General features: G+C 44.4%; 1 protein-coding gene across 1 annotated transcript in view; it reads left to right on the top strand.

Annotated features, from left to right (window-relative positions):
• si:ch211-140l13.3 (centromere protein J) overlaps positions 1–24664 on the top strand; it is a 334615-nt gene that overhangs the window by 89422 nt on the left and 220529 nt on the right. Inside the window, exons 4-6 of the mRNA XM_041206857.1 lie at positions 2967–3077; positions 7352–7496; positions 21485–21584. Coding sequence (XP_041062791.1) covers positions 2967–3077; positions 7352–7496; positions 21485–21584 — 356 coding nt within the window. The remainder of the gene's footprint in view (positions 1–2966; positions 3078–7351; positions 7497–21484; positions 21585–24664) is intronic.

The following is a 24664-nucleotide window of genomic DNA, read 5'->3' as shown; positions in this document are numbered from 1 at the left end:
TTGTGCATAATGCTGTTGGCTGTCAAAACAAAATCATCATTTACTACAGTAAAACTAATAGTGGCACAAAATAAAAGTTTATTTGTGTTTTATTTCATCCACATTTGAATGAAAATCAGGTAGGTTCTACAACAGGCAGATGATTCACTCTCTTTGGTGGTCAAGACAAAATTTAATTTTACTCACTACTCTCCCTTTTTGGTGGTCTATAGGTTTGGAATTCTCTCGCCCTTATGACTTCTAATAAAGTGAATGCTTTGCTATCACATTTTTTAAAATCACTAGTGTAACAATAAACATAGAAAAGTGCAGCAATTGCACATTGCTTCATCTAACAGGTGGATGGAACTTGTCTTTGTTGAAGAACAACTACTCAAATGTTGTCCGGATCATTCTGAGAATTAATAAGGACCTAAGTTGCTGCATGTACATAAGCAATTCAAATCTTTCCCCCGCTCCTCCACCATGCTACAGTTGGTTGTTTTGTTGAAGACCCAATTCAGTAGCTTGAGGAAAATCTTCAACACAGCAGATGGATTTAAAATCTTTGTTTTTTTAAAGAAAAACATTTAATTACATATGCTCTTCATCTTAAAAAATGAAGAGTGGTTTTTCAGTTGGTGCTAGCTAGTGCTACATTTCTTCTCTGTGCTGGTCTTCACTTGAGAACTTCAAACAAATCTTCATCAGTGGGAACTTAATGGTCAATGGGAATTGAAGCAGCATCAATCCAGGGAGCGATGTCTGTAACTTGGTGGCACGGAGAGTGGGCGGGGGGGGGGAGGGAGGGTGACCTACCTCCCCAGTCGGGATCTGAAGTTGCAGCAACTCTAGTTCAGTCAGAAAGCTGATCACACCCCCTGACTGTGAATTGCAAATTCTCCACCCCAACACACACAATGTTTCTGCAAACAGCGGTGGTCTTCACTCTCAGCAGAAACTTTATCTCACAAGTACTTTTTAAAATTCTCTCATGGGATGTGGGCGTTGCTGGCTAGGCTTGCCCATATCTAATTGCCCTTCAGAAGGTGATGGTGAGCTGCCTTCTTGAATCACTGCAGTCCATGTGGCATAGGTACACCCACAGTGCTATTAGGGAGGGAGTTCCAGGATTTTGACCCAGCCACAATGGAGGAACAGTGATATATTTCCAAGTCATGATGGTGTGTGGCTTGGAGGGGAATTGCCAGGTGGTGGTGTTCCCATGTGTCTGCTGCCCTTGTCCTTCTAGATGGTAGTGGTCGTGGGTTTGGAAGGTGATGTCTAAAGAGCCTTGGTGAGTTGCTGCACTTTTTCTTTTTGACTGTGCACACTGCTGCCACTGTGAGTCAGTGGTGGAGGGAGTGAATGTTTGTGGATGGAGTACCAATTAAGCGGGCTGCTTTGTCCTGGAGGGTGTCAAGCATCTTGAGTGTTGTTGGAGCTGCACTCATCCAAGCAAGTGGAGAGTATTCCTTCACACTCCTGAGTTGTGCCTTGTAGATGGCGGGCAGGCATTGGGGAGTAAGGAGCTGAGTTACTCGCGACAGGATTCCTGGCCTTTGACCTGCTCTTGTCAATCCTGCCCTTCCCCAACCTCCTGCCCCTGGCTAAATTACTTTTCCTATCCGATTTGAGTTGAAGTTTGTGCGGGGAAGGATGTCAGTGTGCAAATAACGTGACATCAACAGAGCCAAGTGTTGCTGCGTGGAGCTGTGGGTCTGTTTGGGCTGAATAATAAACACAATTTGTTGCAGAGGATATGTGTGGCTGTAATAAGTAAGGATTCAGCATTTAATGGACTGCTGCATGACCACAGAGGTGTTCAGCTTAGAGGGAACATTGACCAGAAAGGGGGGTATATTGTGTTCTTTCTCACCAGAGAGAAGCAGTCAGAGCTTGCACATGGCTTTGCCAGGATATTTCTCCTGTTTTTATTTTAAATTAGGTTATATTATTTCTATTTTCATCTTTTGATATTGTATCCACTGATCTGTCTCCCTGTTAAATTTTGAAGCAAAGTAATTATTTAATATTTCTGCCATTTCACTCTCACTGCCTATGATTTTATCTGCCCATCTCTCAGGGGTCCTATTGCCATCCTGATTTCCTTTCTTTATTTTTATGTCTGGAATGTTTTACAGTTTTGTTTTATATTCCTTGATTATTTAATTTCCTCTTGGCCTTCTTAATTGTTTTTTTGACCTCTCTTAATTTCTTCTTTTCTCCATTGTCATGCTCTCCTCTACTATTAATCTACTTAGTGTATTGTCACTTTCCTTAAGTTCAATTTTTTCCTTATGCCATTATTTATCAACGGTGTTTCATTAGTGTTTAGTTTGTTCTTTATTTTTTTTCTCCTGGACTCTGTTGAACACTGTTTTAAATGTTTCCCATTCCTGTTTTACATCATTATTTGCAAATAATCTTGTCCATTTCATGTTCCCAAATTCTACTCTCATTGCTCAAAATTGGCTTTTCCTGATCTGTTATCCTGCGTTTTGTTATGCTTATGTCCTTCTCAATTAGTACCTTGAACCATACCATATTATTGTCACTATTATCTGGATGTTCTTCTACTTTTACTTCTCTTATCTCCCCTTGAGGGAAAGACCACTCTCTTTCCTTCACTAGTATGTCTGAGTTGAGGAACATGTAGCTTGGAAAACTGCAAATGCTTTGGGGTTGTGCTGTTACAATACCCTGTATCAATGCTGTGACTGATTTGATTGCCTACTTCCAAATTTTTGAGCTTGTGAGCATTGAGACGCATAGTTTTCATGACACTTACCATGACAAGGACAAAAACAAATAATGTGTCACAAGTTCTGCTGCTTGGGATGTAAATGTTCAAACTTCTATTACTTGAGTGAACATGAGGCAATTGCGATCTGCTAGATTTTTAATTTTGTTAGTTAATAAGTTGAAATAACCATTTCATTTTTTTAACATTTTTGCTCTCAGTCACTTTGGGCTTTGTGTGACAGGTGATTTGACTGCTGAAAATTCCGTTCTGGCGCAGCATTTTTCTAATGAGAAACCTGAGAAACAGGTCACCAGACAGGAATCACCAGTGGAGGAGGCAGAAACAAGTGTAGGTAAGGTAAACAAATGTTTAAAGGTAAAGGAAAGTCCAGAACTTTTCTTTTATAGTATTCTCCTTTTTGTAGAAGAAAATAGTATAATTATTGTCAATTTCTGGGCCGATTCCCATGCCAGCTGCGTTAAGAAAAGGGGAGTCTGTGATTACGCAGAGCCTTTTTGGGGCACATGGAGATACCTCACCCCGCTTCATCAAAGGTGCCACTAGAGTGACCCAGCAGGGAAGAAACTCCAGAGGTTGGTGTCTCAACAACAATAAACATGGCAGTTAACGGGACAAAGGACATTAAAGATGTGCAAAAGGCCAAAATTGGAGGAAGGCAGAGACCCTCATAGGGCTGGAGTAGGTTATAGTGACTGCCATGGAGGCATTTGAACACAAGAATGAAAATTTTAAATCAAGTGGCTCAGGGACCTGGAGACATTGTAGATCAGTGAACACAAGGATGATAGGCAAACATGCCTTGGTATGAATTAGGATACAGGCAGCAGAGCTTTGTATGAGCTTAAGTTCATCTTAAGCTGACTAGGAGAGCATTGGAATAGTTGAGTCTGCAGGTAACAAAAGCATGGATGCTTGTTGGGCAGCAGGTGGCTGAGAAAAGGGTGGATATGGGCATTACTGTGTAGATGGAAGTAGGCATCTTGGTGATGGAGAGATTATGGGCCTAATTTTAACTTTGCCATAAGTGGATGGATTTTGAATGTTTTAAGTCTTGCCCTATGGATCAGAACTCAGCTCATGGTTAAACAGGATGCCAAGGTTGTGAACAGCCTGATTTAGTTTCAGATGGTGGCCAGGGAGGAAGATGACATCTGTGGTGGGAACTCAAGACAATTATTGTAATCTTCCCAATGTTTAATTGGAAGAAATTTCTGCTCATCCAGCACTGGACTTTGGAACAACATGCCGAATACACAGGTAATGAAAGGAAAGGATCGAGAAGGATAGTGGTGCGGAAGAGCTGAGTGTTATCAGCATACATATGAAACCTGGCAGTTTATAAGTGATATGGTCAATGATATATATCAGGATAGAGATGAGAAATAGGAGGAAATCAAGGTAGACCCTTTGGGGAAAACAGAGGTAACAGTGAAGTACTCACCATGTTGAGACTACTCCCCCTACCTAGATTTTCCTTCCCCTTTAGCAATGAAGTTGCTCCCAGACATCTCATGGAAGCCAATGTTGAGGTTTCCACATGAATAATGGTTAATTGTGCGATGTAGCAGAGGGCACCTAGCAACACAGGAACTGTACAACACCTTAAGAAATAGAGAGGGGGACCAAATAAATAAGACAAGAGAAAAAAGCAAAAGTATTGGGAACGAGGCAGATAAACCAATTAAATTTATTGAAGCATGTATGGCAGAACATGGCAAAGGGAGTCAAGCAAGTAGAAACAGTACATCACATAGCACAGGAGCAGGCTTTTGAGCCAACAAAGCCTGTGTCACTATTTTTCTGCACATGGTCTAATTTGTTTCTACTGTTCACTGCCCATAGCCTTTAAAATGTATCCTTTCCAAACAATTATCTAATAACTTTATTTAAAAGTGCTTATTGGACTGGATTTTCATGGAGTTGGGGAGACTCTGTGGAGGGTTGAAAATGGTAGCTGGGACCCAATTCCAGGATTCTGACCCCATTCCTAGAGTTTCTCATTACATTAGAGCTTTTTAAGGGTGCAGGTTGGTTCAGGCTAAGAGCTTCACCCTGCACTCCCGACCTAGCCAGCTACATTGGGGTGGATAGGCATTTCCTAGCCCTCCACAATTTTCATGGTGTTGGACCAGCTTTTCAAAGAGCCATGGTTTACGGCACGTGCCCCCGGAGATGTCATCAACCATAGTCTGAATGATCGGCGCTTTTGAAAACTAAGAGCAAAACATCTTCCCCATGCCAAGATATTCCCCCATCCACCACCATGGCCTCTTAAGTCTCCATGCCAAGGTATGCCCCTCAACAATCCCCTATGGCCCCTCATGCCATGAAATGGCACTTCCATGCCCATTCAACTACTATAAACTGTATAGAACTAATGAACTCTGTACTAATAATAGGATGTGGAAAAAAAGATTTTAAAAAGTAATTCATTAATAACTTTCCACTTCCTTAAAAAAATCTCCTTTTTACTACAGGTCAATAAAAGTGTCAATTATCCAGATCATTTAAAGTTTCAAGAGCAGAAACTGCAAGCACTTGAAACCTCTTTATCTTGTGTAAATGAACATTGTGCAATTGACAGCATAGATCATAGAGCCAGAGCTGTCAATCAAGTATTTTTTTTCCCTGGGGCTCAGGTGCTTCAGTACTCTAATGGATGTCTGGGTCAGTATTTTCGTAACCCAATGTACACACAGAAACACACTCATTTGGCTGCAACACCCTTAGCTCACCACTTCCTCACACCGAGTGCCATATTTAAAGTGCAGTCATGCGCACACCCCTCAGTGCTTCCAGCCTAGGACTGCTGCACAAAAGACATGGCCCCAAAAGGCAAGAAGACTGCAGCCCCCAGGTTTAATAACGCATCCATCGAGCGCCTTTTGGATGCCGTGGGGACTTGCCATGATGTCCTCTACTCCCTCTCTGACCGCAGGAGGGGCAGCAACCTCACCACTCTGGCTTGGTAGGTGATGGCAGTGGTGATCAGTGCCAATGCCGCACAGAAGTGGTTGGCTATTCAATGTAGAAAGAGGATGAATGATCTCATCCATGCTGCCAGAGTAAGGCAACCATCTCATCACTCTAGACTCACACACTCAAGCCCGTCACACATTCACTGGCATCTCACTCAAGGGACATCACCACTCACTCTTTCACACACAACCTCACATCCCCATCTTGTCTCATTTCCTCTGGAGATTGCCTCCTCAGCCCTAACCATCTTGAGGCCACTTCCACAGATCAACTTGTGCCCCCACACATACCCTGGGATATCCCACTTCCCTGGTACAGTCATCATCCTGCAGCCTCTTCCCTTGCTTGTGGTCACTTTTCCCCCTTCTCCAAGCAAGCAGTAGCCCTGCAACTGCTGAAAAGCCATCCTTGCCATACGGCTGGTCTGGTAAGTAGAGATCTGCCCGTGAGCCCCCACTAAAAGTGATGTGGTGCTGTCTGCAAATTCTGGCACTGATGACCGCGAGCACTGCCCAAAGCAAGGTAGGCAAATAAACCTCGAAGTGCCAAGCGCAGTGCAGCTCGCCAAGTGCACACCTTATATATGCTGTTGTGAAACACAATGACATGCAATCACGCCAATATGCTCAGATGATCCAGAGTGGGGGGACGATTCCAGCGAGCTGAGCTTATAATGATATGCAGATGTATTACAATTTCCAGATGCCTGATGGAGGGAAACGTGGCCTGCCATTGACAGGCAGAGCGGACGATCGCAAATTCGGTTCACAATGTTGTGAAGCCGATTTTTGGTGTTGTTACCATATTGTCCACTCACGCCGCCAAACATGCCCGACGTCAATGGGCATAGAAAATTCCTCCATAAGAGGCATCTCTTTGAGTGTAAGTCCACAATGCAAAACTACTTGTGACTCAGCACAACTTTCCAATGAATTGACAAAGTCACTCATGGATGCCAAAAGGCTAGACGACATAGGATCTGTAATAGTGTAGTAGTGATCTGCCTAGGGCTAGGTCCTCTGCTCATTTCTCCACACCTTGCAGTCTTGCGTTTTCCTCTTTAGTTGCTCATAGGAGCCTCCCATTTTCAATTTCAAATTGTTCAACATCATCATTCTCTTTCTTCCTTTTGGTTTACATCCTTCTAGGCTTTCTTCAATCACCCTTTTCAGCAAGTTCTCATGCCTTAGAATGTGGCCAAATCAACCTTGCTGCCTTTTCTTGATGATAGTCACTGATGATCTTTTCTCCTCACCATCTTGAGAACTTCTTCATTGCTCTTGTCCTCTCTCCAGCTGACCTGCTCTAACCTTCTCCAGAACTACAGTCCACAACTTTCTCATCTTTGAATGTCCTCTTTCCTCAAGGTCTACATTTCAGTCCAGTATAACAAGATACATGGTATGACATCGGATATGGAATGGGAAAAGCAAGTAAATTGTTCCACTGTCCATCCAAGAACTAACAAATCTGAAACTGGATCTGAAACTGATTTTCCGGCAGTACATCAATTGCTGAAATACTTCAGCCACTGGGCCAGGGTTTATTTTCTCATAGAAATAATTATAGCGATGTATTGTTGTAATCACTTAAATTTGTTTGAATTAAATTCTGCCATCTCTGTAGATGAGCGTATCCCTGAGGATGAAAACTGTCTGAGAAATCTTTCACCAATCAAAGAGGAAAAAGGTGAACAAGGAACAGAGCAACGTGCCATTACTCCATTTGGAATTAAGAGAAATTCCAAGAAAACAGCGGGTCCAGAGGAAAGGTAAGAGCAAAGCATGTCTCATGCTGAATGTTCTTGTGTAACATTAAAAGCCATTCATTTGTATGCACTTCTTCTTTGTCATGTGTCTTTTCTGTGTCACTATTTAGTCATACTTGAAGTAATAACTTTCTTGCGCCTGGAGTACCACCTGAGTACCTTAGTTTGAAATGCCTAGAGGAATGGCAACTTATAATTAAGTACTTTACAGTCAATGCAGTCCTATCAATGGTACCTATTAATTTAATCTGCAAGATGATATGATCTGACCCCATCTTTTTTATGGGCTTGCTACTCAGATCTGCTCTGCTCTTCCTGGCTGTATTCCTGTACCAAGCCCTATTAGAGATGATTGAGTTGTTTGAAAGCATGAGGGTTTGGATAGAATAAATAAAGATAAACTGTCTCAATGGCTGAAGGATTGATACCTGAGATTGATACAGATTTAGGATGATTGGCAAAAAAAAACAGATTATATGAGGGTAAACTTTTTTTATTCAATGAATAATAACATTTTGAATGCACTGCCTGACAGTTTCATTGTGACTAATAAAGGGAATTGGATAAATACTTGAAGGAGAAAAAAATGCAGGAAGTTGGGAAAGAGCAGAGAATGAGACCAACTGGATTGCTTTCCAAAAGAGCTGAAAAAGAGTCAAAGGACCAAATTGATGCTGCATTGTCCTATGATTCTAAAACTGGTCTTGACCGTAAAACATAGCTTTCTTCGCCTGCAACTCAGCGTCCATTCTTCCTGACTCTCTTTATCACCTTGGCTCACACCTCTGTTAGCCACATTGTTGTGTTACTCCCCCAACTTAATGGGGTCACCTTCTACAAAATCTTCCCATCTCAAGGCCTTCTATCCATGCTACTCCTCTGTTTTTCGCTACTAAGCTGGGAACTAACAATTGACTTTTAGTGCTATAAGGACTTTATGAATAAATTATTATTGCAAATTTTGTGCTGGGAACCAGGTTTACTTATCATCCTGTGGAGATCAGGTGCCAAGGTGGAAAGGTCCGAACTGAAATCTTTGCAACATCTGTGCTTTGTAAATGTTCAGTTCTGAGCACATCTGCTATCTCATTTCAAGGCCATCCAGCTCTAATTCCATATCCCAACATCATGTTAAATGATTCTACTGGTATGCTATATATAGTCCTTGGGGTTGATGATGGACAGCCATATTTATGGTCCCAGATGTCAGATTTGTGTTCAGATTTCAACCTTTTGGTTTAATTATCTCCCAGCATTTTCTGATATCCAGGGCCAGAGATAAACTAAAATTCACCTTGGCCTTGTAATTCCAGAGATGTTAGGTATGATCAGTTTACAGATTCTCACTCTCATAACAGATAGTTTCCTCATGAGGTGAGCTACCTAACAATAAGGACCTTGAGCTTGGGACACCGTCACAAACTATTTGGCTCCTGAGCTGACTGTGCAATGTAGCTGGTACTCAACCTCTTCCAGGAGTTCAAAATCTGCCACTTGTTTCTTTTCTTCTCTAGCTAGGCAATCATTGATATGGATAATATGTACAAAATTGTTTATATTAATATATAATAGAATTCAAACCCATTCTCTTAATACACTTTAAGTCCAGCACTGGTGTTGCCAAAATCAGATTATCCTACCTGCAAGGCATCTATGTAGGGTACAGAACATAACAGCACATGTCTGATATTAATAATGTCTGATATTAATATTAACGGTGTCAACACACAGACAGATAGAAATGAATTTGCAGGCCTGGGCACATTTTCTTACCTGGCTTAACACCACCTAGTTATCAGCTCTGACAATTTGGGAATAACTTTTTATGCATCTTCACTTTCCTTTCTAATCCAGCGGGGCTAGGAATAATTAGTGATTGCTAGGGCTCACAACTAAGTGGGAGCCTCAGGAATAAATGCAAAAGTACTGTAATGAGCCATCATTACAGTAGAAACAGTAGATACAACCAGATTCAGTAAGAAACAGAATTGCTGCACGTGCCATTAAAACATGGATAAAAGTAGGATATCATCTGATATCAGGTGTAGTCTCATTTAACTCATTTTTCATCTGAGATGTTGATGTCAGAATTGGATTCAGTGCTTACAATGTTTTCAGTACTTTGAAGAATGGTGCATCTCTTGTGATTTGTGAACTGCACTTAGCAGTGATTGTTGATTCTATTCTGTTGGTCACAACAAATAGCTGGATGTCATAGGGGTTGTTTGCCATCATGTTCCACCAGCACTTCATTGCCAGGTTTTAGTGGTATAGTTCTAAATTTCATGTTTCACTCTGCATTTACTTTAATTCGGTTCTTTTGCTGTTGATTGTGTCCTCATACATATCGATCATTAGCTCCGGAAGCTCAGGTAGATATGATGATAGGATATTCGCATAGGTTGTGCAACGATGAGTGTAGCTGGAGGCTTTCCAGTAGTCCAATGAGGATTCACTCTAACTGTGAAGAAAGCAATACAACTCTTGCTTCCACAACTTGCTCTCAGCTGTAGCTGTACGTAAATCCTTTTCCAAGGTACACATAAACCTCTCGACTTTATCATTAGCTCTTGGTGAACAGGATGTGATTTTACATTGAGTGAAACCCAGGTGGTTCACAAATTTACTGGACTCATCGCTGTTGAATGGGGATCCATTGTCACTTCTCACCGTTTGAAGGATTCCAAACAAGGCAAAAACCTGGTCAATTTTTGCGATGACTGCTTTTGTTAAAGTTAACATAACTATTTCCTTGACTGGGAATCTGCTGTAGCCATCAGTAACAACAAGCAGGTGTTCACCAGTGGGCAAATCTGTGAAATCAACGCCAATTTCACTTCATGGTCTTGGAGGTAGTTCAGACATCTTGAAAGGATAATGAAGATTTGATATTGTGGTTACTCGATAAGGCAATCATCATTGATTTTGTGCTCTACCATGTGGTCATTTCCTTAGGAACAATACCATTTCCCTAAGGAGTTTTTTGGTTTTGATGGCTCCTTGTGACCTCTATGTACTAAATCAGCAACACATTCCTTCAATGAGTGTGGAATGACTATACAGTTGCTGCATAACACTAGATCAGATGTGGTTGTAATGGTGAGTTCATTTTGAACGTTGCGAAGACCTTGTAGCATGTGAACAATCCCGTTTTGAGATTCCATAGCTGTCATACATAATTGCAATGCCTCACCTTGTTTTGTTGCTGCTTTGATATCAGCTAGTTTTAGTGACTTTGGCACTGTTTAGGTTTACGTATTTAAAATGTTGCTCAGCAACCTTTTCCTCATAACTAGTAGGAATGACTGTCAGCGACGAATGACGCACAAGATAGTCTGATGGGTTGAACTTATTTGGCTAATACTCAACAAGGAACTCGTACTCTTGTAGTTTGGGTATCCAATGCTCTAATCGAGTGGATGGCTTTCTGTATGGATTGTTGAACAAGCTTACTAGTGGTCTATGATTAATTATTACTTCAAACTCACTCCCATACAAGTAGAGATGAATGTGTAAGATACCTGAAGTGATTGAAATTGCTTCTCTACAAGCATTAATGATCTGTTTGCCATCTCAATAATTGATGCATTGCCTGTCTTGTCTTTCTGCATGAGAACTACACCTAAGTGATATTCCATACCACTTGGAACCATACCTTGATGATTTGTCTCTCTCTTCCTTAAATCGTCCACATGTTTGCGGATGATCCGGCCTTCTGCCTCCATGTGGTAAGATAGAGGCCTGGTCACCGCACTTATTTCACACTTTGGTCCTTCCCCGAAGTTCTTCAGATATACTTGCTCCCCTGTGGTAAATTTCCTTCGCGACTAGCCTGTCGTGTCTAGTTTTCTGGCTTTCCTGACTTCTTTCCACCTTCGCCTCTAAATTCGGCATTCTTAAGCTCAATCTCGTCCTGAGATGGCATTTCAACAATAACTCTGCAGGTGTGACCCCTGTAATTGTACGAGGGATAGTCCTGTAATGAAAAAGAAAGCGTGCTAGCTTGGTTGCCAAGGAATTGCCAGTTAGCTTTTTCATGCCGATCTTGAACATTTGAACTGCCCTTTCAGGAGTTTGATGAAGGGTAGTACAGTGCAGTTTTCACATGAGTGATACTGTTGAGACTGATAAGCCTTTGAAACTCATAAATGCCGTACCGTTATCAGAAATGACTATTTCTGGTAGTCCGTGAATGGCAAAACTCTGACTTAGTTTCTCAATTCTAGCAGCCAACTTTGGTGACTTCCACTCATGTACGTCCAACCATTTTGAATGAGCATCGACAATGAGCAGCAACATTGTTCCCAGGAAAGTTCCAATGTAGTCAATGTATAACTGCACCCAGGGTCTACCTGGCCCCTCCCATGAATATAACAGAGCTGTCACTGGCAATTTTTGCAGTTGCCAACATTGAACACAGTGCTTTACTAACTCTCTATTTTGCCATCTGTCCCAGGTCATCATAGATAGATGCATGCTATGGACTCGAAAAATTAACTCTGTTGCTCTCTCCACAGATGCTCCTGGACCTTCTGAGTTTTTCCAGCATTTTCTGTTTTTGATTTAGAAAAGCATAGCGCAGTCAAACAGAGTCAACATGGTTTTGTGAAAGGGAAATCATGTTTGACAAATTTGCTAGAGTTCTTTGAGGATATAACAAGTAGAGTTGATAAAGGGGTAGATGTACTGTATTTGGATTTCTGGAAGGCATTCGATAAGGCGCCACATAAAAGGTTATTGCACAAGATAGGAGCTCACGATATTGGGGGTAATATATTAGCATGGATTGAGGATTGGTTAACACACAGAAGACAGAGTTGGGATTAATGGGTCGTTTTCAGGTTGGAAAGACGTAACTAATGGAGTGCCATAAGGGTCAGTCGTAGGGCTTCAATTATTTACTATCCATACTAATGACTTGGAGGAGGGGGCAGAGTGTAACGTATCCAAATTTGTTGACAATACAAAAATAGCTGGGAAGGCATGTTGTGATGAGGACATAAGGAATCTGCAAGGGGATATAGAAATGGTTGAGTCAGTGGGCAAAAACTTGGCAGGTAGAGTTTCATGTAGGAAAGTGTGAGGTCATGCACTTTGGTAGGAAGAATCAAAAGGCAGACTAATATTGAAATGAAGAGGGACTCCAAAAATGTGCAGCACAGAGGGATCCGGATGTTCCATGAAACACAAAAAGTCAGCATGCTGGTGCAGCTAGTAATTAAGGCGTCAAATGGAATTTTGGCCTGTATTGCTAGGGGGTTGGAGTTTAAAAATAGGCAAGTCTTGTTACAACTGTGCAGGGTGTTGGTAAGGCCACACCTGGAGTTCTGTGTAAAGTTTTGGTCCCTGTATTAAGAAAGGATATACTAGCATTGGACACAGTTCAAAAGAGATTCACTAGGTTGATTCCTGGGATGAAGGGGTTGACTTATCAAGAACGGCTAAACAAGTTAAGCCGTTATTCATTAGAGTTTAGAAGAATGAGGGGTGATCTTATTGAAACGTACAAGATTCTGAGGGGTTTTGACAGGTTACATGCTGAGAAGATGTTTCCACTAGTGGGGGAATCTCAAACTAGGCGACATAGTTACAGAATAAGGGGACACTCATTTAAAACTGAGATGCGAAGTAATTTCTTCTCTCAGAGGGTAACGAATGTCTGGAATTCTCTGCCCCAGAGAGTTGTGGAAGTTAGATCACTTCAAGTATCTAAGGAGGAGGTAGATAAATTTTTGAAATATCGGGGAGTTGAGAGCTATAAGGAGCTGGCATGAAAGAGGAGCTGAGGCCTGGGGCATATCGGCCATGATCTTATTGAATGGGGGGCAGGCTTGAGGGGCTGAATGACCTACTCCTGCTTCTGCTTCTTATGTTCTTATACTCAATTTGTTTAGAGAAGTGCTGAATTCTTTGTTTCTCTTCATACTTTTCCAGAGGTACAAACTTTGACCTGAGGGTATCTTGTAGTGTGTGAAGGTCTTTCAACTGGCTTTCTTTTTCCCTTTGAAGGATGCTCACTTTATCTCGAACTCTGTCATCAAGCAGGGTCTCTTTAATTTCCTTCTGCTGTTCATCCAGGTTTTAGCTTAAGGCAACCTGCATTTCTTCAGGTTGTTGAGTTCTTACATACTCTTTTTTCAAAACAGGAATGTTTCCAGCTTCCTTTTGGAATCCCCATGGCTAATCAAGATTGATTTCCCTTAACCAATTTTGACCTAGAAGGCTTGGTCCTTTGCCTCTCAATGCTAACACTGGTAACTTTGCCGATTGGCTTCAGTAATGGATAGTTCCTCTGCTTATGCCTTTTACTTGAATGTCTTCACCAGTATATGTTTTTAGCTTGGCAGCTGCTTGTTCTAAGCTTAATTGATGTTCACCATTATTCAAATGTCTGATGGTATATTCTCTAATTACTGTAGTGGAAGCTCCCATATCCACTTCCATTCTAACTGGTTTGCCATTTACTTTCACTGTGACAAATATTGGTTCTGTCTTTCCAACTTTCAGATTAAACAACGAGTAAATGTCTGAATTTCTTGTTTCAGGCTGTCCTACATTATAGATTTCATTGGGCTTCTTTTGTTTACAAGCTTGTTTGTTTAAATCTTTCCTCATCATATGTCCATCTCTATGACAATAGTAACATTCGATTTTTTTAAACTGTCAATCGCTAAAAGACTGATTGTTTCCACCTCTATTAAAATTATTCTTCAATTTTGCTGCAGAGTTATTATTCTTCATTTTTTCCTTATTCTTCAGCCAGCTTCTCGGTGGATTCCTACTTTTCCGCACCTCTTTTGGCTGAGGTTTCCTGCCTGATGTGGAGGACGGTGGCATTTTGCGCACTCTGTATTGCTTTTGAGTCTCTTACTGCACTTTCCATGGCTAGCACTATCTCTAGCGCCTTCTTGAAATCCAGTTTCATTTCGGACAATAACCTTTTCTGAATAGAGTTCCCTTTGACACCACATATTAAGTGAGCTCTGAACATGTCGTTCAGAGTCGTACCAAACTCACAATGTTCCATTAGCTGCTTCAAATTTGCCACATAGCATGCAATTGTCTCACCTGGGGCTCTGTGTCGTGAATTAAACCTGAACCTCTGTGTCATGACTCAGGGCTTCGGTTGAACGTGACCCTTCACAAAGTCCACCTATTCATCGAAATTCTTCGAATCTGGTACAGTAGGTGCCGTTAAACGTCAAATCAGACTGTAGGCTTTGCTCCCACAAGTACTCAGGAGGATTGCTCGCCTTTTTTCTCCTGTAATCTTGTTCGCTTGAAAAAAGAAAGTGAGATGTTCTATGTATTGTGATCAATCATCTGTGGCTGGCTCAAAAGGATCAATTCTCCCAAATTTTGGCATTTTGAGAGGGGATAATTTCTTCAATTCTAATGGAGCTTGCTACTTACAATCAGTGGGCAATTTTCTGTTCAATCCTGTTTTATCCTCATTGCCAGTTTGTTGTAGGGTGGCTGAGTTGAACTATTAGTGATAGAGTTGACCTGCAGAAATTTCTTGGATGGAAACATTAAGTTTATTTACGATACACTCAGCAGCAACTACACGTGTACTTTCAATTCCAACTCTAACTCTTCACTGACTGCTGAGGTAGCCCATTCTACTCTCCAATTGGTTGCCACAGATCATGTGACCTTGCCTAACAAATATTATTCTTAAAGGTGCATTACACACTAAATAAAACCATAATTACTACACTGTTCAACATGTTCAACATCACCAAAGTTACACTTATTTGCTAGTTGCCTTGATCGTGTGCAATATTGGTTAATTGTCTTGTTTGCTTCTTGTTCGGTACATCAGAAGACAATTGTTTCATACATTGATTCTTTCTTGGATGTGAAATCGGTTATTGGTGTATTTTTGCTGAGTTGTAGTCATTTCATCATGAGGGGGTTGGGAGTTAGGGGGTGAATGGGGTAGGGAGTGAGGGTGAAGGGGGCTCTGCACTGATTTGCAGAACCAGACCAATGTTGCTGCGAACAGAGGTGGTCCTTTTAATCTAGCTGCTTCAGCATCAGCCTACCGCCATCTCTGCCTTTGGCCTGCTGCCTCCAGCAGCTGGTCCAACTCCAGGCTGTCCCTGCCACCCCCCAGAAAAAAAACCCCACCAGCCAGTGCTGCCGGATTGTGGGAGGATAGTAACGCAGGGGAAATTCTTAACTCCCAATTCCTACCTCCATGATGAAACTCTGGTCCAGCAAGCACCCATAAGCAGTGAGGTGACAATGAGCAAATAATCTGTTTTTATGATGTTGAGGAATAAATATTGGCCAAGACACCTCGGATAACACCCCTGCTCTTCTTAGCAATATCTTATACTTCTACCTGAGAGGGCAGCAGATGCACATTGGTTTAATATCTCATTAAAAGATAGCACCTCCAACAGAACTGGGGAAGTACCAGGCTTGTGTAAATTATCTGAAACATGAAATATAAAGCTTTCAGTTCACTTGTTTCTTAATATTTCAAAGTTCATCCTAGAGATATTGTAATTGATTGTAGATAAGAATTTATTTTCTATTTAAAGGGGCAAAGGACTAAGAGGGATGCTGGCAGGTGTTCAAGGAGGGAAGAGGTTCTGGGGGGAAGGTGTCCGGAGGAGGAACAGGGTTCTGGGGAGGAAGGATTCCGGAGGGGGGAAGGGGTTCCAATGGGGGAAGGAGTCCGGAGGGGGGAAGGGGTCCAGAGTGGGGGGTGTGTGTCCAGTTGAACGTGCATGGGAGGGGGCTGATGGATTCATGACTGCCTCCTGGGTAGCAAACTGAGGGAAGGTATGGTATGAGGGAATGGTGAGAATGACCGAGGGCAGAGTAAAACTGTAGGGTGGGAAGGTGAGGGTTCGATGGTAGCGGTAGAAGGGACGGTGAGTGTGATTGATGGGGATTCGGAGACAGACACAGACCCTGGGGGTGGGAAGGTAGAGGTCGGGGAGGTGAGTGTGGACGGGGTGGGATTTTCAGGAAGGAAGGGAATGTACATGTTCATGGGGACATCCTTGAAGGAAAAGGGTTGTGGATGGTAGGTCATTGAGGGGAGATGGAACTGAGATGGGGGAAAGGAAATGGGTGACTGGGGAGGGGAAAATACAGGGACGGGGTGGGTGGCATGAAAAATGGAATCTAGACATGCTGTCCAAATCAAATTGAAACGATCATTGTAGTGGGCGAGATCAAGTGCTGCATGGGATTGCGATCATTGGGTGGGCAGAGATGCAGGTTAGCTCAGATGGACAACTGAAAGCAAACCACATCAGGCAGCATTCAAAATGCTCAGGACATTGAGGTGAGTGTGATATGTGAAGGATCCGCGTGTGCGGGAGAGAGCTTGCCCTGCCACACAGACACACACTTCTCCCTCCAGAATCACTCATTGGCCAGCTGTTCCCTTTGCGGCGACAGAGGATGAGATTGAGGGATTCACAGGCAAATGGGAGTTGGAGGGAGAGGACAGCCTCTGAGATTCTGAGTGGAAGACCCAGGGGTGTCCAGCTGCCACACCTCCTCCCTTCAGGTGCCTAGGGGATCCAGCCTGACTCCTTGAGGGGAAGGAGTGCCTGGAGGAATGTCAAGATGCCCCATTTGCCTTTCACGTTGCCACTGCAGGGACTCACCCATGGCTCCCGTGATGGACTGCAGGTCTGCACACATCTCTGCATTCTGCTGGACCAGGGTCTTCATGGCATCTGCTTTCCTCTCCATGAGGCCTCCATATGCGCACATGTGGGCACCATTTCATTGGAGAGCAGGCGGATGCACTCCTCCGACTTGTGTCCCACTCTGCTGAGGGCTTCCAACAGCTCTGCGTGATGTTCCCACGCCTTTTGCTGACTCTCCTCAATGAATTGGAAGGCCGATTCCCAAGGCTCGTCATCTGAGTCGGACCTCACAGGTGCCTCTTCCCCAGCAGTACTCTGAGTGCCGGGGAGCTCGGCTCAGCCAGCCTCCTCCTCCTGCAGACACAGTCCATGCAGTGAACACCAGATTGGGAACTTGAGCCTGCTCTTGATCTAGGTTCCACCGAGGTGTGTGTCTCTGCAGTGGTGCAGGGTGTGGGTAAGCGCTGTGACATATTTTCCAGGCAGCTTATTTCCAGCTCTTCAATGGAGGAGGTGTCCTCTTGACTGGAGGTGAGCACCTGGATGGAGCTGAGGGACTGGCTGGCTGAGGATGTCAGTTGCTTGGCAGCGCTCCCTGTGAACCAAAGAAGAAATAATTAGCGCATGACAGCACAGTCAGAAGCAGGAGAGAGAGCACACATGATTGCGTTGAGATGGATGATGTAGTGCAACATCCTTACGAGGGTGTTTGCTGCCAACCTCACCGTCACCACAAGCACAGTCCGTGTCCTCTCCAGTCATTGCGATGGCATATCCCTCAAAGTGAGTGAGGGGCCTAATCTGGGCTGCTCCACCCCCAGTCTGGGACCTCTTCCTGCTGATGTGAGCAGGCTTCTTCTGCATGAAAACAAATGGAGATAGTGTGAGTAGGACACATGGCACTGCGTGGAATGTTTGTGTGGTGAGCAGAGCCATGGATGAGGACACGAGCTCCAGAGGGTATGAACCTGATGCGATGTGAGGGTGTGTGTGCAAGTTAGTGGTGTTGTCCCTTGACACGTGAGATCCTGGTGGATGATTGATAGGTTTGAGTGTGTGAGTTGAGAGTGATGAGAAGAGTGAATTACCTTGGCAGAACAGATGAGACCATTCATCCTATAATGGATGACTGTCCTCTTTTGCAGAGCATTGGCGCTGACCACCACTGCCACCACCTAGCAAGCCGGATTAGTGAGGTTGCTGCCCATCCTGCGGCTAGAAGGGGGGGGCAGGTAGAAGACACCATGGCGAGCCTCCACTATGTCCAAAGGCACTCAAGGGACACGTCATTAAACCTGCGGGGTGGGGGGTGGGGGGGTGGGGAGCTGCAGTCTTTTTGCCTTTCAGGGCCATGTCTTCTTTGCAGCAGTCGTGGGCTGGAAGCACTGAGAGGTGTGCGCAGGGCTGGACTTTAAATATGGCGCCCGGCATGCTGAAGTGGCGAAGTAATAGCGTGGCGGGCGAATGAGAGCGCATCGCCATGGAAACAGTGTGTTTCCCGGGAATGCATAAGTAATACGGGTGGGTTTGGGACGATACAGCATGAAAAGCCGCCATTGCGGTCGGTGAGTAAAACTTTGTTCTACCCTCCCCTGCTGCACTTAGTGTAAATCTGGGAAAATTCCGCCCTATGTTAATGGCCCAAGAGAAAATGTTTTCTGCCCTTCATTTCAGTTTCATCTTGCACTGCTGGCATTTTTGCCAAAAATGGGTTGTGGATTCTGTGCCTAGAATTGCTCCAAATCATTTATCAGAGAGGAGCAGGCAGCAAAGAAATAGAATACAAGGTAAGTCCTTTTATCAGTCTATTGGACCTGCAGGAGCAATTGATTTTAGTAAAATACAAAAATTATGACGAATAGTTACCATTCAGAAACTTTCTCTATCCGTAGATGCTGCCTGTTGAGTCATTCCAGCATTTTCTATTTTGATTTTAGTTGATTTTCCTCTCTGGCTCCCAGAGATTAGGCCTTAGTAGGAGCTGGACCAACACTGAGGCAGTGCCAGGCATGTGTAATTTGCTTAACATCAGAAATACACAGAAGCTCTGATTTTTTTGTTCAACTGTGCCTTCATATTTCAGGTTTTATCTTAGAAATGTTGTAATTGATTGTGGATAAGAAATTTCCATTTAAAAATTTGTTCATCTAACCATCTTCCCTTGACATTCAATAGCATTACCATTGCTGAATCTCCCACCATCAACATCCTGGGGGTTGCCATTGAATAGAAACTGAACTGGACTAGCCATATAAATACTGCGGCTACAAGAGCAAGTCAGAGGCTGGGAACTCTGTGGAGAGTAATTCACCTCCTTACTCCCCAAACCCTGTCCATCCTTTACAAGGCACAATTCAGGAATGTGATAGAATTCTCTCCACTTGCTGAATGAGTGCATTTCCAACACCACTGAAGATGCTCGACACAATCAAGTACCAAGCAGCCCGCTCCACCACCTTAAACCTTCGCTCCTTCCACCACTGACGCACAGTGGCAGCAGTGTGTACCATCTACAAGATGCACTGCATACTAACATACAGCTTAGAAGCAGAGTAGGCCACTTAGCCCCTCAAGCCTGCTCCACCAGTGTCAAATCTAATTGTAACCTCAACTCCACATTCCCGCCCACCCTCGATAACCTTTCATCCTCTTGCATATCAAGAATCTATCTACCTCTGCCTTAAAAATATTCCAAGACATTGCTTCCGCTGCCTTTTGAGGAAGAGAGTTCCAAAGACTAGTGACCCTCTGAGAGAAAAAAATGTCTCCTCATCTCTGTCTTAAATGGGCAACCTCTTATTTTTAAACAGTGACCTCTAGTTCTAGATTCTCCCACAAGAGGAAACATCCTTTCTACATCCACCATGTCAAGACCTCTCAGGATCTTACACATGTCAGTCAAGTCTCCCCTTACTTTTCCAAACTCCAGCAGATATAAGCCTAGCTTGTTCAACCTTTCCTCATAAGACAACCCGCCCATTCCAGGTATTAGTCTAGTAAACCTTCTCTGGACTACTTCATATGCATTTACATCCTTCCTTAAATAAGGAGACCAGTACTGTGCACAGTACTCCAATTATGGTCTCATCAATGCCCCGTATAAATGAAGCATAGCCTCCCTACTTTTGTATTCAATTCCCCTTGTAATAAACAATAACATTCTATTAGCTTACCTAATTACTTGCTGTACCTGCATACTAAACTTTTGCAATTCAAGCACTAGAATGCCTGGATCTCCCTGAATTTCAGAGCTCTGCAGTCTCTTATGTTTAGATAATATGCTTTTTTATTCTTCCTGCCAAAATGGACAATTTTGCATTTTCCCACATTATACTCCATTTTCCAGGTCTTTACCCACTCACATAACTGATCTATATCTCTTTGTAGCCTCCTTATGTCCTCTTTACAACTTACTTTCCTAACTGTCGTTGTGTTATCAGCAAATTTGGCAACCATCCCTTCAATCCCTTCATCCAAGGCATTTGTATAAATTGTAAACATCTGAGGTCCCAGTACTGATCCCTGTGGCATACCACTCATTACATCTTGCCAACCTGAAAATGACCCATTTATGCCTGCTGTTTCCTGCTAACTCACCAATTTTCTATCCATGCCAGTATGTTACCCCCTACACCATTATCTTTTATTTTCTTTGGCGTGGCACCTTATCAGGTGCCTTCTGGAAATGGAACATCCACTGGTTCCCCTTTATCCACTGCATATGTGACTCCTTCAAAGAACTCCAATAAATTGGTTAAACATGATTTCCCTTTCACAAAATTACTTTGACTCTGGCTGATTACCTTGATTTTTTTCTAAGTGCCCTGCTATAACATCTTTAACAATAGCTTCTAATATTTTCCTTGTGACTGCAGTTACTCACTAAGGTTCCTTCAACAGCACCCTCCAAATCCGCATCCTCTACTACCTAGTAGGACAAGGGCAGCAGATGAATGAGAACGCCACCACCTGCAAGTTCTCCTCCAAGCCACACACCATCCTGAAGTGGAACAATATCGCTGTCCCTTCACTGTCACTGGGTCAAAATCCTGGAACTCTCTCCCTAACAGCACTGTGGATTTTCCTACAACACGTGGATTGCAACAGTTCAAGAAAGCAGCATGCTATCACCTTTTCAAAGGCAATTAGGGATGGGCAACAAATGCTGGCCTAGCCAGTGATGTCCACATCCGATAAACGAATATAAAAAAGGGCGCAGTTTGAAGATCTTCTTGCAGTAACACTAACTTCACACTAAATTCCAATCCTTTTGCAGAATTTTTGCTGATAAAAATAATGAAAAATTTCCCATATTACAATTTTAAAACAATTAGAGAATATAAATCTAACCCCAGTTAATGTTTCTCGTAGACCCATTAGGCCTGGAATTGGTGAAAAACAAAAGACTTTTGAAGATTTTGTTGAAGAACTACTTAAGGTGGATTCAGAATTATTTCAACAGGATTCCCAGGTAAGAAAGTCATTTGCATTGGTGCCAAAGCCCCATTTGGTTCACTGTTAGTTGAAGTGATTCTGTAATCCTAACATTTAAGAAATATATAAAAATCAAGGCCTGAATTTCATGCTTGGCATGCACATCAAGTCAGCAGGGCCAGAAATAGCCTCAAAATGCACTTCCAGCCGCGATTGGCCTCCGAACACAATTTCATGCTGGCTGGCTAATTAATAGCCAGCCAGCATGAAACACGCGCTGAGAAAGCCTCAGTGCTGTTGAGGGGGTCGGGACGAGGGCGGGTGCCAACAAAAGTGAGGGTGGGCGCTTCTAGCAAGCTCCCTGAAGGCAGATAGCTGCTGCGGAGCTGCGTCAGCGAACTGCAGACATGTACAGATAAAATGACTAGAAAAAAATGCACCAAACTCTGTCAATGGAACATATTCAAGCATCTGATAGCATCAAAAAACATCAGTCCCCAGATACCATTTTTTATTACATTGCCCCCCTGCACTTGGATGAGTTTTCATTAAAAAAGGGCTGCCCGTCTGCCCATTTTGCCCGTGTGACGAGCACTAAATCAAACTAAAATCATGGACACAGGGTTTTTAATGACCTTATTGGCTCTTTAATTGTAGGCGGGTGTGGCTCCGAGTCCCGTGCGTGCCTGCCGACCTCAATATTGCTCGTGTGTGCGATGACATCGGGATGCACGCCCAACCTCGTTTTGCGCTATTTCACATGCGTTTGGGTCAGGCACACACTCGCCTGATCAACGTAAAATTCTGGCCCAAGTGTTAAGTAATTCTACTTAATTTTAACTACCAAATGGAGACACTCACTAGGATTAGTATTAATGGCGGGAATTTTAATGCCAACAACAGGCGGGAATTTCCAGGCCTGCCAGTGGTTTGCATCATGGCAAGTGGGATTGGAAAATTCAGAGAGCGTCCAGAAGTCAGTTTCCTGCCAGTGTAAAAATAGTATACAATTTTCCACTGCTGACTTTAATGGCGGATCGGTTGGCGCGCCGCACCATGTCAAGAATTTTGCATGTATTCAAATATCATGAATACTTATTAAAAACCGAGGTCGCCGGAATCACGCCACCCACCCGCCCCCCCCCCCCCGACCCCCAGATCAAATAGCTACAGCAGCGGCTAATTAGACCAGTGTCAATCACGACTGGATATAACTGACATGCACCTGGTGAACTGCGCTTCACTCACAACCTCAAAGTTTGTGCGTGCAGTACTTGGCTACTTTTCACTCCGCTGTGTTTGCAGCTGCTCTGAGTCTTGCCAAGGCTGCTCAACAGGACCAGTGAGAAGGCAAGGGGGTGCGGGGGCTGCTCAGGCAGAGGTTTGACTGGAGTAGGGGGGAGGTTGAGACAAGACAGTGGCAAGGGAAGGGGCTGGAAGTCAAAGACTTGACTTGGGGGATAGGGGGCTGTGGTTTGACTGTTAGGGTTAGTGTTGACTTGGTGGAGGTGGGGTGGGGAGGGTGGCAACAAATACTTGGGACTCAAAAGCGGAGACAGTCCTGGGTAGCTGCGCAACAAGTTAGGATGCTGCGCTTGGCACACATATCCTGATCCCAATGCAGGGTGGGTGAGGCCTGTCCACCTGGTGTCAGTCGTGCCCAGCACGGTATGCAGGGTGCGGTCAGATCTCATACAAGTCAGTCCTGGGGGTTGGTGGATTGGTACTGGGACGCAGATGGCACTGTCACAGTCAGGGTAGGCGTCTGCAGCCTATAGATGGGGGACAGGTAATACAGTGGGGGGCATTCAATGGTCTCATTTGTGGTGGGGAGGAGATGCGGTCTATGTATGTTACTGTGCATAAAGCCTAAAGGTAGGGAGGGATCAGGTCAACATGGGGGATTGGGGCATCAACAGATAAAGGTTCGGGGGGAGGACAGGGATATCAACGGCAATTACAATGGGATACAGGATTAGAGGGGGAGAAAGAAGAGTGATTGGAGGGAGGGAAAACTGCGATGGGAGGGACGTCGATGGTCATGGGGGTGGAGAGGCTGGTGACGGTTGAAAGCTGGTCTCATAATAAATCTTGAACATTACCAGTTCGTTAGCCAATGCAATGATGTGTAGAAAAATAGCCTAGTAAAAATCGCCAGGGGAGGGGTCGCTAATTGTGGGAAGAGTCATCTGAATTTTTGGGGTCATTGGGAGGAGTTGGGGAAGTGAAGTGGGAGGAGAGAGGAGGAAGTGGGGTGGAGAGGGGGATGGAGGAAGAGGGTGGGAATGGGGGGAGGGAGGAAGAAGGTGGGAATGGGGGGGAGGAGGTGGGGAAAGGGGTGGCTGGGGGAAGGAGTGGGGAGAAGAGGGTGGGACGGGAGAGGCAGGGAAATGGGGGGAGGGAATGGGGAAGGGGGAACGGGGTAGGAGGTGGGGGAAGGGGAAGGAGGGGGAGGAAGGAGGGGTGAGGGGATGGTGGGAAGAGGGGAGGCGAGGAGAAGGGGGGAGGGGAAGGAAAGAGGTGGGAAATGAGAGGGGGAAGTGGGGTGGAGGGGGGAAAGTGGGAGGAGTGGGGGGACGTTGGAGGAGTAGGTGGAAGGGGGAGGAGAGAGGGGGAGGGAGGAAGTGGGGGCAAAGGGGAGTGAGGATAAGGGGGAGGGAGGTGTGGGGGGAATGGGGGGAGGGAGGAAGAGAGGGGGAAGGGGTTGAGGAGAGAGGGGAAAGGGGAGGAGAGAGGGGGAGGGGGAGGGAGAAAGGAAGAGGGAGGGAGAAAGGACAGGGGGAGGGAGGGGGTAAGGGGGGAGAGGGGGAAGAGGGAAGGGAGAGGGAGAAAAGGCAGGGTAGAGGGGGAAAGGAAGGGGGACGGGGAAGGGAAGGGGGAGGGGGAAGAAGCGGAAGGAATGGAAGGGGGCAAGGGAAGGAGGAGAGGAGAGGGAGAAGGAGGGGATGGAGGGGGGATGCAGAGGAAGGGAGAAGGGGAGGGGGAAGGAAAAGAGGGAAAGGGGGTGGGAAGGGGAAGGGGGAAGGGGAGTGGAGGAAGGGAAGTGAGGAAGGGAAAGGGGGAGGGGGGAAGGCAAGGAGATGGGGGAGAGGTAGAGAGGGGGATGGAGAGGGTAAA

The sequence above is a fragment of the Carcharodon carcharias genome, chromosome 2 (genome assembly GCF_017639515.1).
Source record: "Carcharodon carcharias isolate sCarCar2 chromosome 2, sCarCar2.pri, whole genome shotgun sequence".
NCBI classification, from domain to species: domain Eukaryota; kingdom Metazoa; phylum Chordata; class Chondrichthyes; order Lamniformes; family Lamnidae; genus Carcharodon; species Carcharodon carcharias.
Note: the sequence above shows the minus strand (reverse complement) of the source record. Positions and strands in the feature narration are given on the sequence as shown.